The sequence below is a fragment of the Curcuma longa genome, chromosome 21, assembly GCF_044706935.1.
Source record: "Curcuma longa cultivar G26 ecotype Majalengka, Jawa Barat chromosome 21, ITB_CL_G26_1.1, whole genome shotgun sequence".
In the NCBI taxonomy this organism is placed as follows: Eukaryota; Viridiplantae; Streptophyta; class Magnoliopsida; order Zingiberales; family Zingiberaceae; genus Curcuma; species Curcuma longa.
The window spans coordinates 10,265,985-10,293,306 of record NC_133881.1 but is presented as its reverse complement, the minus strand read 5'-3'; the positions used below and the strand labels follow the sequence as shown (position 1 = coordinate 10,293,306).

The following is a 27,322-nucleotide window of genomic DNA, read 5'->3' as shown; positions in this document are numbered from 1 at the left end:
TCATGTTACGCAGGGATTTCTTTCGATCCAACCCATAAACGGAATTGAAAAGTTCTTGTATATGAGAAACAAAATGAAGGCTCGCATTGAAGGAATTGGGACTTATAGATTGATCCTGTATACTGGTTGTCACTTGGATCTAGAAGAGTGTCTCTATGTTCCTGAATGTGCTAAGAATTTAGTTTCTGTTTCTAAGTTGGATTGTAAATGTTTTAATTTTGAGATTGAGAATGATTTATTTGTATTGTACAAACAAAAATACTATTATGGTTATGATATTTTATTAGATGGTTTATATCGATTTAATCTCAATGTTAAATTTACAGAATCTCTGTTTCATGTTGACAATGATGTTGATATTAAACGTAGTACACTTAATGAATATTCAGCTTTCTTATAGAATCTCTGTTAAATTTACATAATCTGGTTGTCACTTAATGATGTTGACAGCAGGCCTGGCTTAAGGCATAGGCCTATGCCTAGGGCCTCAATTTTATTGGGGTCCATTATTATTAAAAAAAATATTTTAATGAAAATTTTTTTATATCAATCGAACAATGTGTTCGTTACGCGAGACTGTGGTGCTTCAATTTCCACAGGGTCACATCACACTTGTATGACTACGCATGAAAATTTGATGTCGCTTCGTGCATTTGATGGACTGCTCATGCCTGCACGCCTGTATGCATGAGAAGTTGTTACATGCATGAAAATTAATACATGGCTAAATTGATGCATCATTCTAAAAACAGTGATAAAAATAATTAATTTTATATTAATTATAATCATTATATTATTATAAAAATATAAAATGCTATTTAGATGTCAATACAAGCAATTTTCTTTTCTTTCATCTCATTTTATATCTTCATCCTCTCTAAAGCTAACAAATCAATATTGTGTGCTCTATAATTTTCTTACTTCATCGGCAATTTTCTAAAATGCATCTTTCTCTTTAACGCTCAGTTCTCCTTCACTCGATAATATTTTTTTCACTCTTTTTTCTTTTAATCTTCTTCGAAATAGTTTTTTTTATTCTGTATAAATTGTAAATTATAGATACAATGAATAAAATTTTTTTTCTCATTTTTTATACAAGTAAATTATTACCATTACAAACCTGATTTATGTGCTTAAAATGTCATAAAATATGATTCTTAAATTGTTAATATAGTTACTGTTCTTGTTCTCATCCATATACCATATTATCCATACCAACCTTATTTTTTAGCAATTTAGCTTTTTTATTTCGCATAAAGAATACTACTATAACAAAACTTCCACAGAAAAAAGTTTCTCAAAATTAAAATTAATAAAGTCTAATTGACGTTTAATAATGTTTTAAGAAAGATTAAATAATCTAGCAATTTTATCAATTAAAAAAATTTATTAACAAAACTTGAATATAAAAATTTAATTAATAATTTTACATCTCAAAAAAGTTAGAAAACTAAATTTTATATAAAAAATCTATATTTAAATTAAGATTTTATTTTAAAAAAATTTAAATCCGCCGTTGTCAGTCCCAAGTTCGAATAAAAAAGAGTGAGGAAAAATTTTATATTTGAAAAATATATATTAAAGGTCTAAAAATATTTTAGCCTAGGGTCTCATGGAACCTTAAGACGGCCTTGTTGACAATGATGTTGGTATTAAATGCACTTAATGATATTGATATTAAACGTTGTTGTGGTCCAGACGACAACATTCTATACATGTGATAAATAAGGGAAGGATAAAATATGGCTGGGGGAGGATAAACTTTACCTCCGGAGTTGTTGCCGTCCCGAGCATCATCGTCTTCGGCAGCATTCCATTCTATACATGTGATAAATAAGGGGAGGGTAAAATATTGTGGGTTTTTTGGCAAAGCATCATCGTCACCAACAATATTCTATTATATTTTATACATGTGATAAATAAGGGAAGGATAAAATATAGGGAGGATAAAATGTACCTGAGAGTTATTGTGGTTCCGAGGATATATAATTATTATGGTCTCGAGGATGATCGTTTAAGTATCAGAATTCATCATTTTATCGGTCCATGAAATTCGATTTCATGATCATTTATAATAAATTAAATCAAGAAACTGTAATTGATCACGAGATAGAAAGGTATCAACTAACTTCGCCAAATTCAAATTCTTATCCTCTTCTACAACTCTATAAAAATGTATTAAATATCTTTCTATTATATATATATATATATATAAAAGGGAGGGTATAATGTTGCAAGGAGTATTTTTCCAGTGAAGATCATGCACATAATGCTTGTGCCTTGTGGCGAACACTAATTACGAGGTGACCATGCCGTAGATCATGCATTGGCCAAGACATGCATGCACGGCCTCTGTGTTAATTTAATCCATTGAGGTTGTATACGTACGTACGTACGCATGTCGTTTTTTCGTCGATAGAATGAATGAATAGATGGAATGCAGCATAATTAAATCTGGTATAAATTTCAAGATCTAAAAGTATTATGCACGTTTTGCTCAGGTGCATTGCACCATGCACAAAGCTGACGGAATCGTCGTATTTAAAAATGCGCGGCAGCCGGCCACCGTCCCTTTGTCTCGATCGCTGGCCTGGCGTGCTATATATAATTGGAGGTCGAAGAAGCCAGCTCCAGATCACTACTTCACGAACGAATGGCTTATCCTTGGACTACCATGCTCTCCTCTGCGCTCCTCCTCCGTTTCCTTCTCCTCCTCTTAGCTTCCACCGCGCTCTCCGCCGTCGACTGCAACGCCGCCGACCGTGCCGCCCTCCTCGCTGTCAAGCAGGGGCTCGGCAACCCTCCCTTGCTCGCCACGTGGCTCCCCAACACCAACTGCTGCGCCTGGGACCACGTCGAGTGCGATACAACCACCGGCCGCGTCTACCACGTCTACATCATCGACGCCGGCGTCGCCTCCGGCACCCCAGTCCCCGCCGCGCTCGGAGACCTCCCGTTCCTCGAAACCCTCTTCCTCCAGGACATGCCCGGCCTCTCCGGTCCCATCCCTCCCTCCTTCGCTCGCCTCTCCCGCCTCTCCTACCTCGATATCTCCAACACCTCTGTTTCCGGCCAAGTCCCGACCTTCCTTGTCGCCACCGACCTCTTTGTGCTCACCTCCCAAACAACAAGCTCTCCGGTGCCATCCCCCCGCAGCTGGCCCAGCTCCCGCACCTCGGGTACGTGGACCTCAGCGGCAACCAGCTCTCCGGTTCGATACCGCCAGGGTTGCTCCACGGCGAGAACCAGTTCCTCATACTGTCAAACAACAGGTTGAGCGGGGAGATCCCCGCATCGTACGGCGAGGGGGACGTGAACACGATCGACTTGGGGCGGAACCAGTTGAGTGGTAACCCGGCGTTCTTGTTCAACCGGACGCGGCCGACGGTGAAGCTGGATCTGTCGCGGAACGAGCTCGAGTTCGACCTGACGAAGGTGGAGATGCCGTGGAAGATGGAATACCTGGACCTGAGCCACAACCGCCTCTGGGGCGGCGTCCCGAAGTCGCTCAAGGACCTGTACAAGCTGCTGACGCTCGACTTGTCTTACAACATGCTGTGCGGGGAGATCCCGACGGGGAGGGCGATGGCGCTCCACCACGCGGCGAGCTACCTCCACAATAAGTGCCTCTGCGGCACGCCGCTGCCGCCTTGCGCCCTTGCCGTCTCCGCATGAGCCGAGCTACGGCATGCGTCGAGGTCTCGAGAGTGTTAACTAAGTTTGAGCGCAGCCGGTTCTGTTCATCGTCATCTTCTGTTAGGCAGTGCAAGAATCAAAATAAAGGGACTTCGAATATTATCGCAATATATTCGGCATATATAAACAATAATCGGCAAAATTAAAATTCCAGCGTCCTTTCATATTAAAAAAAATAAAAAAAAAAGATTTTATTTTTAACATTATTATTCTATTTTTTATGATAGTAAAAAGAACAGGAATCTTTTTGCTGTTTTTAAATTCAAGCTTCAATTGGTTCACATGACTTGGTCAGTGACGACACATAATTTTAATATAAAAAACCCTATCAATTAAAACGCGTGTATTAATTAAAGGGAAGATCGTCAAGTCTGAACATTTTAATTATAAAAAGACCAACGTACCTTCTTTAGTAACTAGATTACTTCTGAGAATACCTTGGTGGCCGATAGAAAATTTTTATAAGACCGGATTGATCATCTCCAGATATTGAATCAATACGACTAACTGAGATTATTATTTTTTTTAGATTACTTCTGGGAATACAAATCAGATTGATACTCAATGGTAGAGTTGGAGTTACTGTATTAGAGTTCCGCGGGATATAGTTAAGTTGATTACGACAGAATAGACTTGTAAAGCCGAGTAATACTCTTTTCCATCATGATCAATTACAATTTATTGATTTACCTTTTCACAGATGGTCGTGGGACTGAGTGTATAAAACTACTGAGATAGCAAATTCTATCTTTTATATAAGAGTTACTGTGTTGAATAAAAGTCGACATAGGAATCCAGCTAGCTGTAGTTTACTCCATTCATTGTGAGACGGACAATAAGGGGAACGAGATGGGCCTGCCCACGATTTGGGGATGAAAAAAGCCCAAAAGAATAAGTTTTAGTGTATCATCCACTCTCTGTTCTTTCTTTGCTCTTCCTCCATCAGGCCCGTTTCAATACTGAAATGACATGGAAACATTTCAGTATTGGTCTGGTTCTTAGCAGACTCGTAGGAGGATAATTTATCAATCTGAAGTATTGTTTTGTTTTCTTGTTTTTTTTAACACTAGCATCGAAACTTTCTCCTCCTCCTCCTCTTCTTCTTCTTCTATCTTAGGAGACAACGAAAAGAAGACATGGGATTATTGTCGTCCTTGAGCATCATTATCATCATCATCATCCTCCTCCTCCTCCTCGACAACATTGTATCTAACAAGATGATAAGCAAAGAAAGGTACCGAGCTGCAAGCAGTACCTTTTAAGAGAGGTAACTGATGGCTTGTGGGGGAACACTCCTAATGAGGCGAGCATGTGCCGCATGTTGGAGAACACAGAGAGAGATAGAGAGATTTTCTGTGATTTACCATTCAGATTTTCTAGGATTCATTAGAGAACTTCCCAACAAATCTAATAAAAATTTAGTTCCGTTTGTCTTTTCAAATTTGTCCAGTCTCTCTATCATAACAGCCACGCGGCTGGTTGCTGCAGCAGCTGCAACAGCAGCTGCTGCAGCAGCAGCAGTGGTCACTGAGCAACCTTTAATGGCTTGTCCCTGCGCCATGCCTCACTCAACTGGACCCGACGACCACAGAAAACCAATTAACAAACAATTGCTCGCTCTGCAATTATTTTTAGAGGACTTCGCAAATTGCAGTTCGCTCACTCGAGAAAGAACCTCCTGCGCTTGTACAGCACGCTCGACCTGCATGGCTTGGAAAGGTGAAAGATGCGAAGACATGGAAGATAATTTTTTGTTTGCTCTAAGCACACTAAAGCAATCTTCCTCATCGACAATGTACTTGCACTCGGTGGTTCCAGAACAAGCAAAAGCCTGCAGGGGTACCTTCTCCTCCTGCCTGCCTAACCAAACCCCAAATGAGATTGGTACAAGAAACAACCTCAAAATTTTTAGATGCTAAGCTTGTTTCTTCTTCTCCTTCTTCAAGAATCAATGTCCAACCGTAAAATCTAATTAAAGTGCCATGGAAATATCATGATTTCTACAGTTCTCTTCTCTTCCTTCCCTTGGACACCTCAGTCACTGTGTCAGCTGCACTGCCCTTGCGCTGCACACTACTCTAAAATGGCAGCTGTCAGCTTTAAGTCGTGCACAATTGCTCGAGCAACCTTCTGTTTTTGTTTATTGCGATTCCATCCTTGTTCTCTTCTTTTATTACTATGCAACCCACCAACGCACTAACCCACCCACCGGCCTCTCCCCCCATTCGTTCTGCGATGGTTGGGCTGTAGGCACGTCGCCTCCTTGCTCCGGCGGAGATGAGTTCCGGCTCGATCGGGCCCTCCGGTGGCTGCGCCAGCGAGGACGACTCGCTTCACGGGCTCATGTTCGGTAAAAAGATCTACTTTGAGGACGGAGCTGGTGGCGGCGGCGGCAATAAGGCGCCGCCGGCGAGGAAGGCGAGGGGGGTGGTGCTGGGAGGCGGAGGGCAGCAGCAGGCGCCGCCGCCGAGGTGCCAAGTCGAGGGGTGCGAGGCGGATCTGAGCGGGTTGAAGGCCTACTACTGCCGGCACAAGGTGTGCGGGATGCATTCCAAGTCGCCCAAGGTCGTCGTCGGCGGCATCGAGCAGAGGTTCTGTCAGCAGTGCAGCAGGTCTCGTGCTCTTCTTCAATTCTCATTTCTACTTAGCTCGCCTCTCTCGTCGGCGACGGAAACTCGGCAAACCCTAAAAAAAAAAAAAACTTTCGTGTTCATGCTCACTTCTCGATTCTGATTTTGATACCATTGATTTGGTCAAGAAACAAACAATAATCTTTCGTGCTTTCTGTTTAGTTGGGATTTTACGATCGCCTCTCATTGCTGGATTTTGCTTTCTTGCAATGGTGGTGAATTCCGACACAATATACGTTTCTTCAGTGCTCTGACTGCTGCTTTCCATAATAGTTTTTCAGGGTGATTCTGCTCTTCTTTCTCCTTAAAAAAATTGACATCTTTGTACAAAATAAGATTTTTTTTTCTCATCTCAGCCTTGCCATCTACTACACACTTCATTGATGAGCTGCAGTCAATGTTCTGCATGTTAGATAGGAATGTTTCTCTTTTCAGTGCAAGCAACACCATTATTGTGCCAACTTGAGCTTATTTAGAAAGAATGGAACGAATGGAAAAAAAAAGGTGGGAAATTGGTGAAGGTCAGGAAATTGTTATGATAATTATTGTACATATATCAATTACTACCCTTTTGATGCCATTATTTTGGTTGCCAAAATTTTGCTGACTGAGTGCTAGTAGATCATAGTTCTTAATCAGCAGTAGAGTTGTTTTGAAATGTTATATTTAAATTTGATATTAAATGTGTTATCAACGATTGCTGCAAGGTTCTACTTAATTGAATGCGACAATCATCAGGTGAAATACTTCAACAGTATGTTGTGTTGTTGTATCTTTGTCAACACAATTAGAGTAAAAAACTCAGTTTGCCACAACACATTCACAGGTTTCACCAGTTAACTGAGTTCGACCAAGGCAAACGCAGTTGCCGCCGGCGTCTGGCAGGGCACAATGAACGTCGGAGGAAGCCGCCCGCCGGCCCATTCAGTTCGCGCTACGGCCAGCTTCCTCGATCCTTCGACGGTTAGAATCACGTCTTCTATGTTCTTTGGCACCCCTGCATTCTATTCTTCTTTCTATCGGTCTGAATTTGCAATTTGAAACAGAACCCAGCAGCAGGTTCAGAAGCTTTCTGATGGACTTCAGTTACCCGAAGAATGGAAGAGATATTTGCTCTGGTAACCTGGTGAATAGCAGCCAGTGGCACGAAGTGGTTGATGCTCCATCGAGTGGGATTGCACCGATGCTCGAAGCCCATCCATACTTGCAAGGCTCTCAGGGTCAGATTGTATTATCTTCGCCGCCGGAACTTCCACCCGGCGACTGTCTTGCAGGAGCTTTGGACGGCAGCTGTGCTCTCTCTCTTCTGTCATCGACTCAGCCAAGGGGAAGCAGTAACACTAGCAAAAGCCAAGTTCCATCTATCGCTGCTCCATCCAGCAGCTTCAATCCCTTCGCTTCCAACAGTTACATGGCCAACACCTGGAGCTTCAGGGATCCCGGAAGCCGGAGCCAGTCCCATGAAACTGAGCCCGGGACTGGAAATTTTTCAGGTGAGCTCGAGCTAGCACTGCAGGGAAGTCGGCAGTACCTCGACCACGGTTACAATCACTCCGATCATATGATCCACCACCGGTCTCTGTGAGATCATATGAATTATCAGTTGGATAGATTCTACTGCCCCAGTCATGAACTCCACCATTTTCTTCATGACAATTTTGTGATCTTGAATCCCCACATCGATGTCGCCTTGTTGTCTATTGCAACATTGAAGCTATGCATTTGGTCTGTTTGTGATTCTCGTTTGTTTTTAATTCCTTGTTGTTCCTTTGTGCCTTCTTTGCCACTGTCTGAAGATCCAAATCGTAATGATGTATAAAACCATGATTCTGTTTGCCTACTCAGATTTGGCTAAAAAACCACTACTACTGTCATAGTTCAAAGACATTCATCATTCTATTTGCCGACCAAGAATTTTCTTTTAAAGAAAAAAAACTACTGTCATGGTTCAAAGACATTCATTGCACTTGAATAGTGTTGGCAGGTGCCAGAGCTTTCAGAGGTTGGCCCCCTCATGCTTACAGATGTCCCAGATGCGCCCACATGCCATGTGATGCAACTTCATCAAATTGATGCTCCCCTCAGAATAACAACTGTTCCTATGGAGATGTCACAAGATCCATCTTTTTTTTTTTCTTCTCTTTCTATTATATTACTTTCAACAAATACAATGGCAATATAAAATTTTAAAGAATTCTACTTGAGTAATTCAATATTTAAACTTGACTTAGTATGGAATAGAAATGAAATTTAACTCTATTACTTACTTCATCGAAACGCAATTTTGTTGCATCCTTCCATCGATTTTTAACAACTGGCTTCGTAGCTTTTGTCGAGGCATCTGGAAAAGGCCTGGCAGAGTGCATTTGTTTGGCCTTCGGAATCAAGATTCTTGCTGGCAGAAGATCAAGACAGTATCGAAAGGGGTGCCTGTGTCAGAAAATAGACAGCACTGTACTGTCAAAAAAATGCAAAAAATCAAAAGGCCGCCCACGTTCAAAATCTCGTCAAATACAACATCTCAGTATATTTTTTGTTTCTAAAATATTTTTACTGCCAATACTATTATAATAATGTGCTTCCGAGGCAAGCTTCCGTGCATCAGATGAGTAGGCTCGAGTCGAGAGACTAAAATATCATGAATAGGCTGTACAAAGTTGCTCGAGCCCAGAACTTTGACCAAAGAATGAACACGAACGTATCTTCCAAAATGGGACAACCAACCGCGAAGCATGAATGAGCATGTGCGTTTGTTTCTTAAGGTTGCCATATCAATCCAGTGGATGATGCTTCAGCAATTCAGTCCTCGAAACAGAAGAGGTGCTGGTGCTCAGTGTTCTTCCTCTGTTAATCCAGGACAATTGGTCGCCAATGCCTCCGCAGACTCATACTGCAACGAAGAACATTAGAAGATGATGATTTAAGTTGCACTTTGGTCAGAGTTGTAAGAAAAGTGTATCCAAGAGTTACAGAAAGCATCATAGATTCATGCAAAATTATGTATAATTAATTCCATTGACTCGGAGAATCTAGTGGCATTTCTTATTTCTCAACGTGGATTTCAGAATCTAGTTTATCTCAATTTACCCATTGTAGATTGTAGAATTAAGTTGTTCCTGACGTTTAAACATTAATTCTTAAACGTTTGTGAAGAAAAGAGGGAATCTTTATATACTGAAATACATAGTCTTTGTTTAAAATAAGAGATTGATGATCCTTAAATTACAGGCAATGCATCTCGTTTTAATGTTTCTATTTTCTTAGACCTTGTGATGACAAAGTTAATATATAGGAAACACAATCTGAGCCATATTTGTTCCACCTATTTAGAATGCACAATAGATGCATGCATTAGTGTACAAAGTTGGATTTAATAATATAACCTTGAGGTTAATGAAAAACTATGCCCAGTTTATAATTTAAGCACACTCGAGGTAAATCAAGTACAAGGGAGGACTATGAAAAATAGGAAATCATGTCTAAAATGAAACTAATCCTAAATTTTTCATAGCAGGCCGTAAACTTGTGCCTGGATATCTAGCGAAAATTCTATGGGTTCGGGTACAAGAGCAAATTTGAGTGAAATCCATAGCATGCACATATTCGAAAAACAAGAAATGATATTAGCTCCAATTTCTAACCTGGCATCCACAGTAGAGGCAGTAATGGTGCTCGTCTCTGAGCTTTGTTAGAATATCATACAGGTGCTGCAAGGAAAAAAGAATCAACTAGTTAACACAGGTTAATAGGTTATGCTAGTCAATACAACAAGAGTAGAAACAATTTGAAAAGTTAAATAAACAGTGAAGCCAATTAAAATATTTCCCAATTCTGTTACCTCCTTTTTTCCTTAATAATAATTATTATTATATGCTCTTAGCATGCAGGTATATTGCATTCAGTGAACAAACCACTTTTCCTGTGCATTCCATAACATTTTCTTCTAGTTTTCACTATCCTATTCCACAACACTTTCAATGGTTTCAGGATAGAAAAGCATTTTCAAATGGTTTCAAGTGCAACTGAGTGGGACATGATAAGAATTTAGGACAAATCACGAAATTCAATGAACACAACCAACCATCAAAAATCTAAAATATGGTTCATGACAGATAGTGAGAAGCAATGCGACACAGATATATTGGTCAACAAATTCCTTTGAGCTAAAATTTCTCCATTGTTGTTGAGTTTTGCTTTTTCAAATTAGTTGGATTTAGCCAGAATCAGTTGGTTTTAGGAAATGAAACAAACATTGAGATTTAAAGAAAGAAAAGAGAAGAGATGTGTGGAGAAAAATGCTTGAAGTTGGTGGTGATATTAGATGAGGAAGTTTTTTTTTTTAGAAAAATAAGAGCACGAAGAGGGACAAGGTTTTTATTTTTTGGGGAAAAATGGTTGTCAAGTGTATGAACTATGAGGCGAAGAGTCATTTTAAGAACATTTTTCATCCATCACTGCCTTACCATCAATCTAACTATTGTCTGCCACGCATGTAACCAAGCCGATAGGAATAATAGGTGCACAAAGTGATAGAAAGTGAGATCTCAAGTAGTCATTCAGGATAAGCAATCTTGTATAATGGGAAAAAGGTGGGCTTATTTCAGGTTTAAACTTGCAAGCTTTATAATGTAACCCTAGCATTTACATTTTAACCCAAGCTTAACTAATTCAGCATGCCTCCTACATCTAAGGGATATTGTGCTAGATAGTTCAAAGTCCACTACATTCACATGACTCATTCTCGGGACTTCTAAATAATTAACACTGGACCAATTCTAAAAGCCGCCGTGACTGAATTTGCCTTATCCTGCACCACAGCTTCATCCTCCAAAAACTCGGACCTTAATCTGCAACTCCTTCATGTAACGATATTCTCCAAGCAGTACATGCCTATGCTCATGCAACTTTGGCATCTCTTCTATCTAATATACTCTCCATTGTGAAGAGAGACTTTCCTCTTGGTGCAAGGCCATGCTTCTACACAAGACCCGTTGCACAAGCCTACCTTCATGACACGTGTACACTGCAAGATTCACCCCTCTTAATGGTCCCCACAACCGTGACTCCATGAATGAATGGACTCTGCCCTTTGCTACTCTAAAAATATGTCACACAAACACCCACCTCCAATTCACACTCACTTCCAATTCGTGTGGCCTTGCCGTGCACCTTGCACATTTGAGTCGCCATCCCTTCACGATCTTTTCTTGAGATGTGACAATGAACCACCTACAAGTGACGACTTCCTTTTGTCGCCCAGGTTAGAAAGCTAGAACTTTGGCCCTTCCCTAACATTGTGTCTTCCAAACTGCATCTCTATCTTAAAAGTTTGAAGACATCTTCAAATGCATGAGTCCATCTGTCCAGTGTAATTCTTCCTTTATTGTCTCCAAATCCAAGTGTATGTTATAGATTTGATAGAGGTCTTTGAGAAGTTATAGCTAGTCAGCTATGGGCAATCTCTGATTTGTCATCAACGGGACTGGAACCACGGATGCATAACATGATAACTATATATTGTTGGGAGTTGAGAGATGCAGGATCTTGTGTATTCATTATCAAGAAGCAAAAACAAAAAAAAAAACATAAAGGGATAATGAAAAGGACCTATTTTGGGTTTAAACTTGCTTGTTCTATCCCCAACTCACAACTAATTTTTTAACATTCCTACATTTAAGGGAATAATTCCAATTACATGATAAATCCAAATGACTCATCCCAACTCCTAACTGATTCATGCTGGACCCAACTCAAAATCTGCCATGATGCAGCACCTACTCTTACATGCATAAATGATAACACTAATGAAATTCATTACTTGTGGCTTATGGTGCAATATTCAACATGCATTACAATTAGGAAAAAAATAGGAGAATTTTGACAAAAGAGTACGCCTTAGCCTCTTAACACTTAGAGAATTAGGACAACAATAGAAAAGGTAATCTAACTAACTCCACCTATGTTTTGGTCAACTAGCCCTTCAGTGACAATGTTAACTATGGAGTCACCTTGATCAAATATGAGTCAGTTACAGTTTATCTATTATATTACTAGAAGCATCCACAATGTGATTATGATCAATACGGCCAGTCATATACAATTTATCAATAAATAGAACTTTTCCATCACTATATTGTCTAAAGTTTGTTATGAATCTGAGGAATCCATGCAGTCTTAAGGATTTTACAGAGCTCATATCAGCTTCTCAAGTGCCCTTTAATCATGTACAAAACCTCTGCAGATTTGATCTTAATATACTGACCCAATCGTAGGTAAACTTAATTTTCAGACTCGGATAATATTTTCAATCAATAAAGCGAATATTTATTTATTTGAAGATAGGAAAGGAGAATATAACTTTTTTTTCTTTTATCTTTCACTCTCTTCTCCATAGATAAAGAGTTTGGAGAAGAAGCCAAGGGCCGCAACGAAATAAACTGTGCTGCTCAAGTCTGGAGAACTTTGCACGATATGATACCAAAAAAACTGTACTAAAAAGGTCCGAACTTTTACCTCTTCTGTGATCACTTCTTCCTCTTCCTCCTCTTCAGGCTTCTCTTCATTCTCATCATCCTTTGGGGGCTCAACCACCTCCCTCTTCTCCAACTGTGCCAAAGCAGCCTCCCCTTTCCTGTAATCCCAAACAACCCTCCTGCTCCTCCACTGCGTTTTCTGCCGCGTTCCAAATTCCGCCATCATATCTTCCTCCCTCCTCCGCTTCCTCTCAACCTCCGCCCTCTCCTTCCTCGCGGCATCCTCCTCCACTCCAATTCCCGCTCTGGACCGCCGAATTTGAAGCCCCACCGGCTCCGCCATCCCGCCACCGTCCTTCCCAAGCGCCGACCCGGGCTTGTATCCCATCATCTTCAACATCCTGAACCCCACGTTGGAGTCCGGGATCGCCTCCTCGAGGCTCACCCTCGTGCGCTCGTCCTCCTCCCGCTGCTTCCTCTCCCTCTCGAGCCGCCGCTGCTCCTGCCAGCTGACTCCCTTCAGCAGCTTGGGCTTCGGATTCGGATTCGGAGCCGGAGGATTTTTCTTCACTCTCTCTCTCAATTTCTACGTGAAACGTAAGCCGGCGACAAAAATTAGGGTTAAAGACAGTTTCTTCCCCCAAACAAGAAAGTGTAGGGATTGAAACAAAGGATTGATTAAGGCTTTACCTTGTTGGGATCGGCGTCTAGGTCGGGAGGGAGGAAGAGGGAGAGGTCGCCCATGTAATCATCGCCTTCGCCGTCGTCTCCGTGCCGACCAGCCATCATCTCTGAGAGGCGAGTGGAAGGAGCAGAGGCCATCGTCTCCAAAAAGCATGGGCTTTAATGAAAAAAAAATAAACGGTTTCTTCAATTGCACCTAAAATTTCATTAATATAAATTCACCCCTTTAATATATTTTTAACTTTTAAAATGTCACCTTCAACAATTAAAGTGACAATTAAAAGGAATTATAATTTATTAATTTTTCTTTCGGATATAAAAAAGGCATTAAGTACAAACTCTCCTTGGTTTAATTTTAACCAAATCCAATATAATTTTTACAGGTAAAGATTTAAAAACATTGCTATGCTTTCCTATATATCCATAGAGTTTTTAAAAAATATTTTGATAATTCTTTATTTGTCGAGATAAAATAATAAATTTATAGCATAATTGATTTAGGATTTAGGGTTTAAGAAGATTCCACGCACAATTATAAACTATGAAGATTTGGCTATTTTTAGAAAGTAAAAAAAATGTCTACCGCAGTTATTTCAGCCATCTGAGGGCATACTTTAGGCCATTTATGGCAAATGCCTTTTCCACCCAAGAAACACCTTATCGAACTTGTAATATTATTCTTGCAGTTAACTGATAGATTACATGCAACAAACACAAACACTGTGGCTAACTGTGTAGTATATATCTATGGATTTGCTACTGTAAATCTATAATCTTCACTGTTTTTTATTTGATCACCTAATTAAAATTTTCTTTTTCATCAGTAATGCTTCTGCTGCCTGCTAGCTGAACAGCTGCAGCTGGAGCAGTTGGATCGGCTCTCTGACAACGCCTGCAAATGGAATTCCAAGCTGAGAACTGAGCAGATGAAATGTCAAATTTTACAGACATGATCGAAATGACGCTCATACTGAAACTCTCCACACCTGGACTTGTTTTTGCAGATCTTTGATGTAGTCCACGGCCAAATCTAGCATATCTGCAGTATTGGTTTGCTGTGGATGTTGAAGCACCGGTTAGAGAGATCAGATTAATTAGAGGTATCAGTGAAACTTTTTGTTCTGGATCGATCGTTACCTTGTCCATGTTGGGAACCAACTCCTGGAGCCTCTTCATCCTCTCGCTGATGCGAGTCCTCCTCACCTGAACATTTCAGAAACAGATCAGGTGATCAGTAAAGGCTCAGGCTGTGTATCTGTAAGAGTTACCCTCTCGGCGATGCTCCGGGGATGCGTGGCGCAGCCCCTTTTGGCTCTGATCTTGCAGGGGACCGCATCGTGCAACTGTAAGAACTTCTCGATGGCGGTCATCGCCGGCGAGTTGTTGGGCGAGTTGAACTGTGTCATGGGATTAATTACAGTTGAGAGAAGTTTGTTGATACAATGGCTAGCTGAGATGAAGCTAAGTGATCACCTTGGATTCCAATGAACTGAAGTTGCCGTTGTTGTTTAAGAGGGGGAAGGAGTCATCCCAGGAGGCGGCCGGAAAGCCAGAGGCGGAAATAGTCCGGTTGCCGGAGTTGCCACCGGCGTGTTTGTAGTTGTTGTCGGAAAGCTGTGAGGTGACTGAGCTTTGCCTCGAATCCATCATGAAGCTGCCCATTCCTTTTATGATTCCGTAATCTGTGGAAGGAATTGAATGGTCAGAACAGCAAAAACTAAATTAAATTAAAAGATTAAACTGTAAATTGTACCCTCAGGGGAGCTGCTTTGCCGACTGAGATTGTTGGAGCTGTTCTTGTTTTGTTCGGTATCCAATAGCTGATGCTGGTGAGTGATCATGTTCTTTGGAGTAAATGAGGGGAATCCTCTGGCCTGCTGCTGCCCGTTGACTTCCTGCAGTGAAGGCGGCGGGGGAGGGAAAAGGGAGCCGACGTGGCAGGAGGTGGCGCCGCCGCCGCTGGAGGCTTCGTCGGGCCCCAAGAACCGAGCAAACAGGGTCTCGGTCTCTGTGTCGAGCTTGTTGGGGAGGGGCGATATTGGAGCCGACCGGTAGCGGAGAAGGCTGGAGCTTATCTGGTGGTGGGGGTGGGGGTGGGGGTGGTGGCGGCGGTGGAGTTGACCGGACTCCGGATGCTCCGAGCATTGACCTCCGAAAGCGGTGGCGGAGGCGGGGTAAGGAAAGTTGAGATCTTTCGCCGACGGCGATCCGTACATGAGTGCTTCGGCTCTTGCCTTCTTCTCAGATTTCTCTTCTACTTCGAATCTCGGACTCGAAATTATGGTGAGAGACAGAGCAGAGTGAAATCGATTAAAAAGTAAACAGCAAGAGCTCCGAAACCGACGACGACTCCTGTTTCTTCCTCTTCGCCATTGAAGAAGCTCCAAGAACCAATTTTTCTCACGAAATCGGTAACAACTCGAGTAATTAAACCGAATTGGCGGCAGAAACTCGGCAAAACTATTCAAAGGTGCATTAAAAACTAATTCTTGGCCGGAAATTTTGGGTAAGAACCGATACAAAAATCTCAACTTTCCCGTCTCGATCTCTGCTTCAAATGCTACGACGACGACGACGACGATGGAGCGAGATAGCCGCGACACTGATTGCTATTTATAGTGATGAGGTGACGAAATTACCCTTATGATCTCTTCTTCAACATTACATTGAGTTACAGTCGAAATCAAACTCTGAAGCACTCAATTATGAAGTATTATTGTTTAGTAATTTATTGGTTTAAATTATGTGATTGGATAATGATGATAATTCGGAGAACTTGTTGGCTGTTGAAGTAAGAGATGTTGCGCTGACTTTTAATGGATTAAAAGTGCCTTCTAATTGGGGATGAGAATAGGGAACGACTTCTTTCTTCTTTCCTGCACCATTAGCAAGGATATGCCTTTCTAGTTGGATGAGAGAAATTACTTCAAATAATGTTCTGTCAAAAAGATATCTTTAGAAAGGCATTTTGCAGGCTAAGCCAAAAAGCATTTTGCAAGATCGAGGTACCTAAACACGTTCTCATCAAGAGATTGACACCCCCTTAGCTTGGAATCTGAATAGGAGAAGGAACTAACGAACATTTTATCGATTGGCTCAGGATCTTGATATATTGCAGAAAGGCATATTTGGGAGCAGGGCATCCTATTCTCACATATATGCTCCAGTTTGATCCTCAAGAACATGTGCCCTGTCTTCTTATTCTGAGCTATGATTTCTCTCTCTCTCTCTCTCTCTCTCTCATTATTCTCATAATTCATGCATGTTTTAGTTATTCTGAACAAGATGGGATGGAATCAGCAGTCCATTCATAGATCGAATGGAACTGTGAATATTACTGGACATGTATATATAATTATTCAGTAACTGAGTGGTGCAATAATGGAGCTGTAGTAATGTGTTCTTACATTCCGCTAAGTGATCAAAGAATCAGCTTCTCCAAATTATGGAATTGTATGCCATTCCTGCTGATATGATCTGATCTCTTTCTTCCTAGCAGAATATTTCTCATATTCCCGAATGCTTGCAGATGCTCGTCCATTGCTCTTATCTTAAAAGCGAACTGCATTTCTGCATGCATGGGTACGTCGTCGACAGATAGATATGTGGACAATAAATCGGTTTGCTGCTCTTAGACAGTGCTAAAAGTGGATTCCTGACGTTGTGATGATATATCTGAAGCTGCTTTAAGGCTCCAGAAGGCATGAGATCGTGCAGGAAGACAACAGGGAAGGATGCCAAAAGATTGTTTGGATATACATCAAACCTTAATTTATATCTTAGAAAAGGGAACCTGCAGTTTTCGTTGCTACAGATGCACAAGATCGAGATGTCATCGTGCTTTGCAGAAAATTTTCAGGACAGAAGAACTCAAATTACTGCTGTTTTTATGGAGATATTGTTTAATGTTTATCGTGAAAGCCTCTCATTTGAGTTCCACTAGAAGCTCACAAACAGCGATCGACACCAATTAATAACAAAGAAATTAAACAATCCATTTCAATCAGCTCCAAATTCAACGACACAGCGACGCCATCGACGGCAGATCAGGTCGACCCTTCTCTTACTGCAAGCAGCAAGCGACGAAGGAGAGGACGGCGACGCCGAGAGCTGCTCCGGCGGCCGGCGCGGCAGAGAAGGAGGAGGCAGCGCTGGAGGCCGGGCCGGGGGCGGGGGCCTCGGCGGCCAAGGCGCCAGTGGCCGCGACGGCGGCGAAGAGGACGGCACAGGCGATCTTCCTCATCTCCATTTTGCCTTAAATGTGGGACGAGGAGTATCGATTGGATTCCAAGAATATGATTAGAGACGAGGAAATAGTTATTGAATCTGTGCAGACCTGAGAGATTCGGAGGCGAGGAAGGGATTTTATAGGTTGTTTCTGTGACTCAGAGGATTAATAGGGCGCGATAAAAATGGAAGAAAATTCGTCTTTGAGTTCTTGTTATCATCCACGAACAGGAAGGAGATCGGTATGGTCAACGTTTAGGCCATGTTTACTATATATATGATTAAATATAAATATATAAGATATTATTTACATTATATTTTAATGTTTAAATATTATTTTAAAAAGATAATAAGAAATAATATGAACGGAATATAATTAGTTGATGCTATAATTAGTAATTAATGATAAATTAGTATTTGATTTTAAAAAAAGAAAATGTGAAATATAACGAAGGAGGATATTGATTCAATCTTTATCTATTTCAATAATTCTATTCCATCGTAACAAACTTAACATAAACCACATAATGATAATGTTTGGATGATAGTTAAATGTTATTGTAAGAAGTTTATTTCAAAAGCAGCAAAGCTATTTTCAAAAAGTTAGTTATCATTGTGATAATTATTTTAATTTTAGAATAGTTTTTTATTTTTTAAAAACTAAGTGAAATTAGTCATAAGTAGGGAAAATAAAAAATTGATTAAATAATATTTTTTACTAACTCACTAAATGAGCCTATATAATGTAAATATAAAAGAAAATAACTGTCCATTTAATTTCATAGATAATTTATCTATTCATTTAAAAATTGAAAAAATTAAATGGTTTTGGGTCATCAAAAATATAAATACGTGTCAAATTGAATAAAATTCTCACAGCCTGGTTTTGATACCTAAGTTTACAAGTGATTTTTCAATCTTTAAAATGGATAAAATTAATTAATTAATTATATTTCATCAAGTTGCCTAGTGAAAAAACTTGATGAATTAAAATTTGTAATTAAACTATTTTTTAGAAGATAAGGCTCGAAACGAACGTTTGTCTTTTAAAAAAATATGAGGCGCTTAATTTGCGACTCTGTAATTTTGAGGTCCAATTTATGTAAATTTACAATATTAGAGGTCCAATGTAAGTAAGTAATTAAGCATTTTTATTGAGGTAAAAAACTCATAAATAAGAAATTTCATGCAATTAACTGTTTCCTAAAACAAACGATAAATCCATCGTGGCCGTTCATTTGCTCTGTCAACGTAATGATCCCTCCTTCTGCTATCGCACCCAATGTAGTTCTTCTATTGGTGAGTAAAGTTGGGCCCGGTTTGGCCGGCCAATGGCAAGTAAAAGAAAGCACCCACCAAAACATAGTTTCGATTGGTGAGTTAAAGGTTGGCCCCACTAAATTCAGCCAATGACAAGTAAGAAAGCCCCCAGTTAAGACGACTGAGGAAGAAACCTGCACCGCTCTTCTGCCCTCCGATTAGATCCAACGGACAAAATACATTCCGCACGTTATTTTCTACGCGGGAGCCCGTACATCCCATCCCACAACACAATCGACCTACGGGCAACGGTCCAGGCAAGCGAGGGCCAGTAAATACGCTGGCATTCCGCCATTTTCCACCTCTCGCTTGGCGTTCTCCTCGTCTCACACTTCGTCGAGAAAAGAAGGGGAAGGGAGGCGCCGTGGAAGGGTAAAACTCCGAATCCTCCGTTTAGATCGACTCTTGTCTGTTGTGTTTCTTTAGATCTGATGTAGGTTTTGTTTTCTGATTGCCTTTTCATTTTTGTGGTCGTCGATGAGAGATCTGAGCGGATCGATTGTTATTTTTAGGTTCCCCTTGTGGTTTTACTCGATCGATTTGTTTTTTGCGAATTCTGCGCCCATCTAATAGGCATCGTCGTGGTTTGAGCCATTCCCACGTCCCGATATATAGGTCTCCTCTAGATCGGTTATGATCGTGCCTTTTAGCGGTCATTTTTGTTCGATTCGGGCAGATTATGAATTGTTTGCTTTAGTTTCAGAGAAGGTCGCTCGAATCGTACTTTTCCTTTACTCAAATTGTTTAGAATGGTAGATCTGCAGTGTTTTCTCTGCGCTCTTTTAATATACATTAGCGATTTAGTTCATGCACAGCGGCTGATCTCATTTACTATATGCTTGTGAAAGATTTTATTATAACACTCAGATCTTGAAGGGTGCCATAGATCTCCAGGCTTGTAGCTTGTTTTAGTTCCATGCTTTTATTAATCTAGCGTCTCAGTTTTGTTATCTTAGAATTTTAAGTGTCGTTTGTAATATCAAGTATGTGGTTCAAATAGAGTGGCAGAGTTATTCACGTCTAATAGTATTAGACGTGTACTAGTTTATTTTATTGATCTTTTGTTGTTTTTCTTCTCGAAGTTTTTTTTTGGTCACTAAAATAATTGAACTAGCAAATACTTAATTGTGAGGAATTTACGCCCTCTGAATTTTCATACTTTTGCAGTAAGTTAACTAAGACTGAGTTTTCTTGGGTGGATAGCTCGGAGGGGCAAAGAGAGAGGGTGGGTAGGCAATATAAAACTATATATCTGTGATCTATTATTCATGTTTTTTTGTGTGTGATCTAACTCTTCCTCTCCAACCCCTCCCCTTTCTATCTTTCTACTCAAATGTAAACCAAACATAATAGTTCACTTCTAAAATATTGCTAAATTTAGACAACTGTCAAGAATACTTTAGGATTCAAGGACTTGTTGGAAAAAGCAAGATTAAACAAATACTTTGTTAAAATTTTAATGGATTCAGCTTGATTTGTTTCATGCCTTTGTGGTTTATAGGTACTTTCTTCTATTCATGCTTATTGCATCTCCTTCGATTCCGTGTGACATTCAGAAACTATCACCTTTTTGAAAAAAATTTAAACCGGGCGAACTAGAATTCAATATCACTAATTTTACAATGCTTGAAGTTAAGTTTCTCATTTCTTTTGTTGTTGGAATATGAAGGCTGAACATAGTCCATTGAGCAGTGAGAGCGCACAACATGGTAGCATAAAATATTTGATATATAATACATTTCAGATTATGCATTGATGTTATATGATATTTTGCAGTTCGGGTTGACATTTCCAACTGTATAGAAAATTTGATGTGATCTGAAATTATTGAGGAATTGGAATTAGTTCTGTTATTTTAAGATTTGTTAGTGGGACTTCACACCAGCCTAAATATATTTGATCCATATTTAGGGTGATACATTATAGGGTGTTCATCAACTTGGTTGCTTACCTTTCTAATATATTTGACTGAATTAGATCGGGAAGAAACCAGAGTTTAGTGGCTTGTTATGCACTTTTTTTTTATCACCTCTGTTCTGCTACAGATGGAAATTGTTGGCATAATTAATTTATGCTACTGAATCATTGATTTATGTTTGGAAAGCGTGAAAGATTTCGATTGTGACTGATGTACAGATCTTTTGATTACAACATGGCGGATCAGATTAATCACCCAACTTCAATACAGACATTGTCTGGTCAACTCCATCTGAGGTCCAGAATTTCGCAAGATGTGCTATCTCAGAGATGTAGCTTGTATAATCCTGCTGTGTTCGAGAGACGCTTTACAACTGGAAACTATCTGAATGGGGCGTTTCAGACACCAAGTGTGCAGGTTGCCAGTTGTAACAATGGGCTACCTGCTATTGTGTCTGTATCTCCTGTTTTTGCTCAGGCTCCTGCCGAGAAAGGATTCAAGGGCTTTGCTATCGATTTCCTAATGGGAGGAGTTTCTGCTGCTGTTTCCAAGACAGCTGCTGCTCCTATTGAACGAGTGAAGCTCCTGATTCAGAATCAGGATGAAATGATCAAGGCTGGTCGGCTTTCTGAACCTTACAAGGGAATCACAGATTGTTTTGGCCGAACAATTAGAGAAGAAGGTGCTTTGTCTTTGTGGCGAGGAAACACTGCAAATGTCATTCGTTATTTCCCGACTCAGGTACTTTCGTATCCGTTTATGTTGCAACACTAATCATTGATAGACTATTGATTTGCTGCTTAATAACTGGATTTACTTTGTCTCATGTCAGTTCTAATCACTGTTATTTTTTTTTCCTTTGCCAGGCATTGAACTTTGCATTCAAGGATTACTTCAAGCGGATGTTTAACTTTAAGAAAGACAAAGATGGATACTGGAAGTGGTTTGCTGGCAATCTTGGCTCAGGTGGTGCCGCAGGTGCTTGTTCCTTGCTGTTTGTGTACTCTTTGGACTATGCTCGAACGCGCCTTGCGAATGATGCCAAGGCAGCAAAGAAAGGGGGAGAGCGACAATTCAATGGTCTTGTCGATGTTTACCGGAAGACCTTACAATCCGACGGCATTGCCGGATTGTACAGAGGATTCAACATTTCATGCGTCGGGATTATAGTGTACCGTGGTCTTTACTTTGGAATGTACGACTCGTTGAAGCCAGTGCTTCTTACGGGAAGTTTGCAGGTAATTCTTGTGCATTATTCTTCAAAAATTGTCATTATATAATGAGCTGTTTGTAATGCGGTTTGTATCAATTGCAGGATAGTTTCTTCGCGAGCTTTGCGTTGGGTTGGCTGATCACCAACGGTGCTGGTCTGGCATCGTATCCCATTGACACGGTTAGAAGAAGAATGATGATGACATCCGGAGAAGCCGTGAAGTACAAGAGCTCCTTGGATGCATTCTCTCAGATTTTGAAGAAAGAAGGTCCGAAGTCCCTCTTCAAGGGAGCTGGTGCAAATATTCTCCGTGCCGTCGCCGGTGCCGGTGTGCTTGCCGGTTATGACAAGCTGCAGCTGATTGTCTTCGGCAAGAAGTACGGATCTGGCGGTGCGTAGTGAAGCTGCTCTTTTTTTTTTGTCAGATAATGACAAATTCTGTCAGAAATTTTTAGAATTGAATAATTTTTGGTAGTGGGAGATTCTCCTAGCATTTTTCAGTTGGGAGGTTGTTATTGTTCTCCGGAACCAACGGTTAATTTATGATTTTTGGATACCTTCTTTCTTGATTGTTGTCGCCATGGCGGGATTATGGGTCTTGCCCTAACTCATTATCAGAGTGTTAAGATGCTCATACTGTTTTCCAGGTGTCATTTCCTTCTCTTTTTGCATTTTATGCTGATTTATGAATCGAGTGAAAATTAAAATATGTGCGTGTGTATATATATGTGTATATATATATCATATTTTCCCCACCCTTTTATCACAAATGAACTGAATCTAATTAGCTAACTTTTATTCTCGAAAGATCAACACGATAAAAAATTATATCGGGCAATAATGAAAATAAATTATAGAAAAAGAAAAAAAACGTTAACGTTAAAATAATTTGACTATATTTCTAAATACGTTATCAATTTTAAAAGAAATTGTGAAAAAGTCGATAAAGGGTTGAAGATTAAAATTGAATGGAATTAAAATTAAATTAAATTTTTTTTTAAATTAACTGAATCGATCAAATTTTTAAATAAAAATTAAATAAATTGAATTGATAAAATATTGATTAATTCGATTTTCAATCGAATTAATAGAAAGAATTGAATTTTTTAAATATTATGAAAAATTTATCAATTAATTAAGAATTTATAAATTTAGTTATTTAAAAATTTAAAAATTATTTTTTTATTTCAATTAATTTAATTTAACTGAATAATAAAATTTAAAATCAAAATTAAACTCAAATTGAATTAACTAATTTTTTTAAAAAAATAATTAAAATTATAAAATAATCAAATTAAAATTTTTAAATTTCGATCGATTTATTTAATTAAATTTTTACATGCAGACCTGCTTACTTGTATATATTTTGCAAATGGCCCCTCGCATTACTCTATTTTCGTTTCTTTTACCATTTCCCAATTCGTTTTCCGGTTCCGAAATTCGAGGGGAGAGGGGCGGAAGCGATATCTAGGGTTAGGAAAGAAAGCCAAGTGGAGAGAAGAGGAGGGGGAGAATTCCAGTAGTAGGAGGAAGAGGAGGAGATGGCGTTGAAGTTTCTTAACAAGAAGGGATGGCACACGGGGAGCCTCAGGAACATCGAGAACGTGTGGAAAGCGGAGCAAAAGCACGAGGCCGAGCAGCGCAAACTCGAGGAGCTCCGGAAGCAGATCCAGGACGAGCGCGAGAAGGACGAGTTGCGCCACCTCTCGGAACAGGGCGGCTTCGCCCCGTAAGTGCTTCCTGTCTCTGGTTCCATCGGCCTCTTGCTTTGATTATCGGATTTTTTTTTTTTGGGTTGATTCTTTGGTTATTGCTGTTACGACTTCTGATATCGCTGTTCTAGGGTTGATGCTGGTCTCGACCAGCTTTGCTATGTCTGTTCGTCGGTGTAGAATCCAAAAAATATATATTGTTTCCTTGTCTGATTTGTGTAGAATCAAAAGAAATTTTTTTTGTCTCTTTGTTTAATTTTGGGTTTTGCGTTGCTGATTTTTAGCTCGTCGACATGGTATGAGGTTTTTTTCCCATTGTTTTAAGTAATAAACATCATTTCTTGCTAATCTTATAAATTTGTTTTTTGGTTTGATAATTAGGCGTCAGGAAAGATTGGATTTTCTATATGAGTCGGGGTTAGCAGTGGGCAAGGGGAATTCAGATGGGTTCAAGGCACTTCAAGCACCACCTGCAGTGGCCTCGAGTGCCTCAACAGCAGATGCTAGTTCCTCCAAGGTACAATCCTTTTATCCATGTTCTATGCTATTCCCATGCATTTCAGTTGGGATGTGAACTAACAGACGATATTCGATGTATGTGTTAGTATTAGTATCCTGTTATTGATGCTTCTAGGTGCTGAATGGACATTTATGCACTTTATTGTTTTTGTGTAATATATTTAAGGACATAGAAAATTATGATAGTTGTTTTAACCATTTTAATTTCATCTCATATAAGAGCGTCAAGTTGTGAAACAATGACTAACACTCTTCCCATAGGTACACCAGTACAAAATAGAACTTGCGTTTGCCAAATTACTTATCATTCATATTCATGTTAAAAATTGCTTCTTTTGCAACATTAATTGCTAAAGTAGAGAGTTTGTAACACTTATTTGCTGACCTATAGTTTGTACAGGATTGGAATAAAATTAAAGATTTCAAGGAATCATTCTTGTGTTGAAATTTGAACAGTATGTGACTATATAAGTAGGTTTTATGTTCTAACTACCACAGTTGGGTTAGCAAAGGTTTGATTGGAGACACACTAGTTGATATGTCGATTGAGTATGAACTGATGCAACAAAAATGCCTTTGATTGGAAGTCCAGACAACAGCGGTGCTGCAAGAGCAGTAGGCTAGATGATCATGCTCATATAGGAAATAGGAACTCTCAGGTGAAGGTAAGTTCTCTTGAGGCAAGAGATTCCACACACTGCCAATCATTCATCTGTGGCCTTCCTCTAGTTGGCAAACAATTAATGAGGGTGGGCCTTCCTAATTCTAATAGGATATGGTGTTTTGGTGGTTTTGCATAGATGATGAATCAGAATTATATTAGAGTGACTAGTGGTTTGAGGATATAAATTTTGGCCAATTGCATGAGGTAGATGTTGAGATGCTTAGAAGGATTGCTAATAGAGACTAAAAGTGAGACAACATACTGAATTAAGATGATGGATTCTGGAGGGAATGCTGATGAACCCAGCAAGGAAAGATAACCAATTGGGAATTTCTGAGATACCTCTTCCAATAGGTAAGATATTCTGAACCATGGTTGGATGTCCTCCAACAATAAGCATAATAGGTTAAGGTATATAAGCCTGCATGCTGTGCGCTTGTACTGCGTGAGATTCATAGACTAAGGGGTGGTGCTGATGTGAAATCACTGAGTTGATTTATACTACTTATTTTAGATGGTTCCATGTGTTGATTGCTGACTTTCTTTCTATTTTGCTTGCTGGAGAGTTTGTATTATTATTGTGATTGTTATGTCACACGTAGTGTCACCTTTGTAGCTTATTTTCTTTTGTTTCGGGGCATCTGTTCCTGATTGAAAAAAGTTGTGCTGCTGTATTTTTTTACAAAATATAGATCAATTGATCGTATGCAGGCATTCATCAACTTATCTTTCCTGCTATCTGCATTTGCATAGGTTTATTTGATAAGATCTCAAAATTTATCAGGCTGGTGTTCTTGGAGCTTTGTTTGAGGACAAGCCACAGTCTGCAAACGATGCATGGAGGAAACTTCACACTGATCCTTTGCTCCTTATTCGTCAGCGTGAGCAGGATGCACTTGCTCGAATAAAGAATAATCCCATCAAGATGGCTATGATAAAGAAATCTGTAAGAAGTTGTTTCAATGCTTTTATGATTATTCTATGCTGCGATTAATGCTGCAAACTATTTTCCAAATGATCTTTTCTGTATCTTTTTTCATGCCAACAATGTTTTTTATTATTCTATCTTGATTTCGCAGGCAGAAGCTGAGAAAGACAAGAAACATGATAAGGAGAAAAAAGGAAAGAAAAGGCACAAGCGCCATCGTCACAGTAAGTCAAAGTCTGAGAAGCATTCATCGAGACGTCATTCTGATTCTGATGACATGAGGGATGACCTGGAAGAGAAAAGAAGAGATCATCAAACATCCATGAAGAATGAAGAAGGAAAGTCTAAACATAGCAAATGGCTATCAAGCAATAATTCAGATGCAGAAAGGAAAAGAAACAGTGATCATTTAACATCTGAATCTTACCAACATAAATATGCGAAGAGTGATCGACATTCGCCCAGGTATGCTTCAGGTTCAAGAAGGCAAACTGAAAGTGAGGAAGAAGATAAGAAAAATCATCATTCACTGCTTGATCATCAACAACAAGATCGTCCAAGGGGTGATAGACACTCTTCCAGGGGCCATTCCTATTCAAAATACAGGCATCAGGATGATTCTACAAGAAATCATTTTGCATACGAACATCACCAGCCGGATTCTGAGCTAGGAATGGAAGACAAGCGCAGGGAATTCAACAAGTTGAACGAGCTGCCCGGCAATAATCGTCGTCGAGGTGTGCCAAAGATGTCTGAGGAAGAGAGAGAAGCTCGATTAAGAGAGATGCAACTGGATGCGGAACTCCACGAGGAGCAAAGGTCTAAACGGTTGAAGAAAGCAGCAGAGGAAGATAGAGTGGAAGCAAAGAGATCAGGCTTCTCAAGAGGCAAGACTTTTCTGGATGCAGCCCAGAAGAGCATTTATGGAACTGAGAAAGGGGGAAGCGCTACGATAGAAGAGAGTGTCCGTCGTCGAGCTTACTACTCACAGGGAGGTTCTGCAGCCCATGAAAGCAATGCATTCCGGCGGTGATAAATTGAAAAGACCGTTGGCCGTATTATGTTTCGGAAAGATTTTTGTAAGCTTGCTCTGGCTGTGTTGCAATTCGATAGTGTCCCAAGCTCGTTGTGTATGAAACGAACGTCGTTTTCAGATTGTTTATATTATTTAAAAGTTATCATGGCTTGAGTTAAATACACGTCTTCTGGAGTTTACAAGGTCAGAAAGCAAGATTACAATATCTTATTTACAACCGCTCGAGTGTTTACTCCAACACGCACTTAATATTAAAATTAAAATGTGTACAGTAAACATAATTTATAAAACGGACAAAAGTT

General features: G+C 39.8%; 6 protein-coding genes across 6 annotated transcripts; 4 read left to right on the top strand and 2 right to left on the bottom strand.

Annotated features, from left to right (window-relative positions):
* Nucleotides 1-2,653: 2,653 nt before the first annotated feature.
* LOC141814138 (polygalacturonase inhibitor 1-like) lies at nucleotides 2,654-3,798 on the top strand. Its single transcript, XM_074702098.1, is given in 2 exon segments — nucleotides 2,654-3,116; nucleotides 3,119-3,798. Coding segments are annotated over 2 exon segments (1,020 nt in total). The 3' UTR covers nucleotides 3,676-3,798.
* Nucleotides 3,799-5,917: 2,119 nt separating this feature from the next.
* LOC141814827 (squamosa promoter-binding-like protein 17) lies at nucleotides 5,918-8,388 on the top strand. The gene is made up of 3 exons (XM_074702777.1): nucleotides 5,918-6,308; nucleotides 7,153-7,289; nucleotides 7,373-8,388. Exons 1-3 carry the CDS (start codon nucleotides 5,974-5,976, stop codon nucleotides 7,909-7,911), a joined length of 1,011 nt encoding a protein of 336 aa, XP_074558878.1. The 5' UTR covers nucleotides 5,918-5,973; the 3' UTR covers nucleotides 7,912-8,388.
* A 407-nt stretch (nucleotides 8,389-8,795) lies between these two features.
* Nucleotides 8,796-13,597, bottom strand: LOC141814829 (uncharacterized). The gene is made up of 4 exons (XM_074702778.1): nucleotides 13,490-13,597; nucleotides 12,840-13,385; nucleotides 9,968-10,033; nucleotides 8,796-9,216 (listed from the first exon to the last, which is right to left on the bottom strand). The coding sequence occupies exons 1-4, from the start codon at nucleotides 13,586-13,588 to the stop codon at nucleotides 9,157-9,159; spliced, it is 771 nt and encodes a 256-aa protein (XP_074558879.1). The 5' UTR covers nucleotides 13,589-13,597; the 3' UTR covers nucleotides 8,796-9,156.
* Nucleotides 13,598-14,139: 542 nt separating this feature from the next.
* Nucleotides 14,140-16,070, bottom strand: LOC141815043 (transcription factor bHLH130-like). Its single transcript, XM_074703005.1, has 6 exons — nucleotides 15,237-16,070; nucleotides 14,957-15,165; nucleotides 14,752-14,880; nucleotides 14,621-14,686; nucleotides 14,470-14,538; nucleotides 14,140-14,375 (listed from the first exon to the last, which is right to left on the bottom strand). Exons 1-6 carry the CDS (start codon nucleotides 15,697-15,699, stop codon nucleotides 14,304-14,306), a joined length of 1,008 nt encoding a protein of 335 aa, XP_074559106.1. The 5' UTR covers nucleotides 15,700-16,070; the 3' UTR covers nucleotides 14,140-14,303.
* Nucleotides 16,071-19,296: 3,226 nt separating this feature from the next.
* LOC141814683 (ADP,ATP carrier protein 1, mitochondrial-like) lies at nucleotides 19,297-22,717 on the top strand. Its single transcript, XM_074702624.1, has 4 exons — nucleotides 19,297-19,402; nucleotides 21,167-21,689; nucleotides 21,815-22,186; nucleotides 22,264-22,717. Exons 2-4 carry the CDS (start codon nucleotides 21,183-21,185, stop codon nucleotides 22,558-22,560), a joined length of 1,176 nt encoding a protein of 391 aa, XP_074558725.1. The 5' UTR covers nucleotides 19,297-19,402; nucleotides 21,167-21,182; the 3' UTR covers nucleotides 22,561-22,717.
* Nucleotides 22,718-23,587: 870 nt separating this feature from the next.
* LOC141814897 (uncharacterized) lies at nucleotides 23,588-27,116 on the top strand. Its single transcript, XM_074702851.1, has 4 exons — nucleotides 23,588-23,890; nucleotides 24,255-24,390; nucleotides 25,841-26,002; nucleotides 26,136-27,116. Exons 1-4 carry the CDS (start codon nucleotides 23,703-23,705, stop codon nucleotides 27,015-27,017), a joined length of 1,368 nt encoding a protein of 455 aa, XP_074558952.1. The 5' UTR covers nucleotides 23,588-23,702; the 3' UTR covers nucleotides 27,018-27,116.
* Nucleotides 27,117-27,322: the final 206 nt, after the last annotated feature.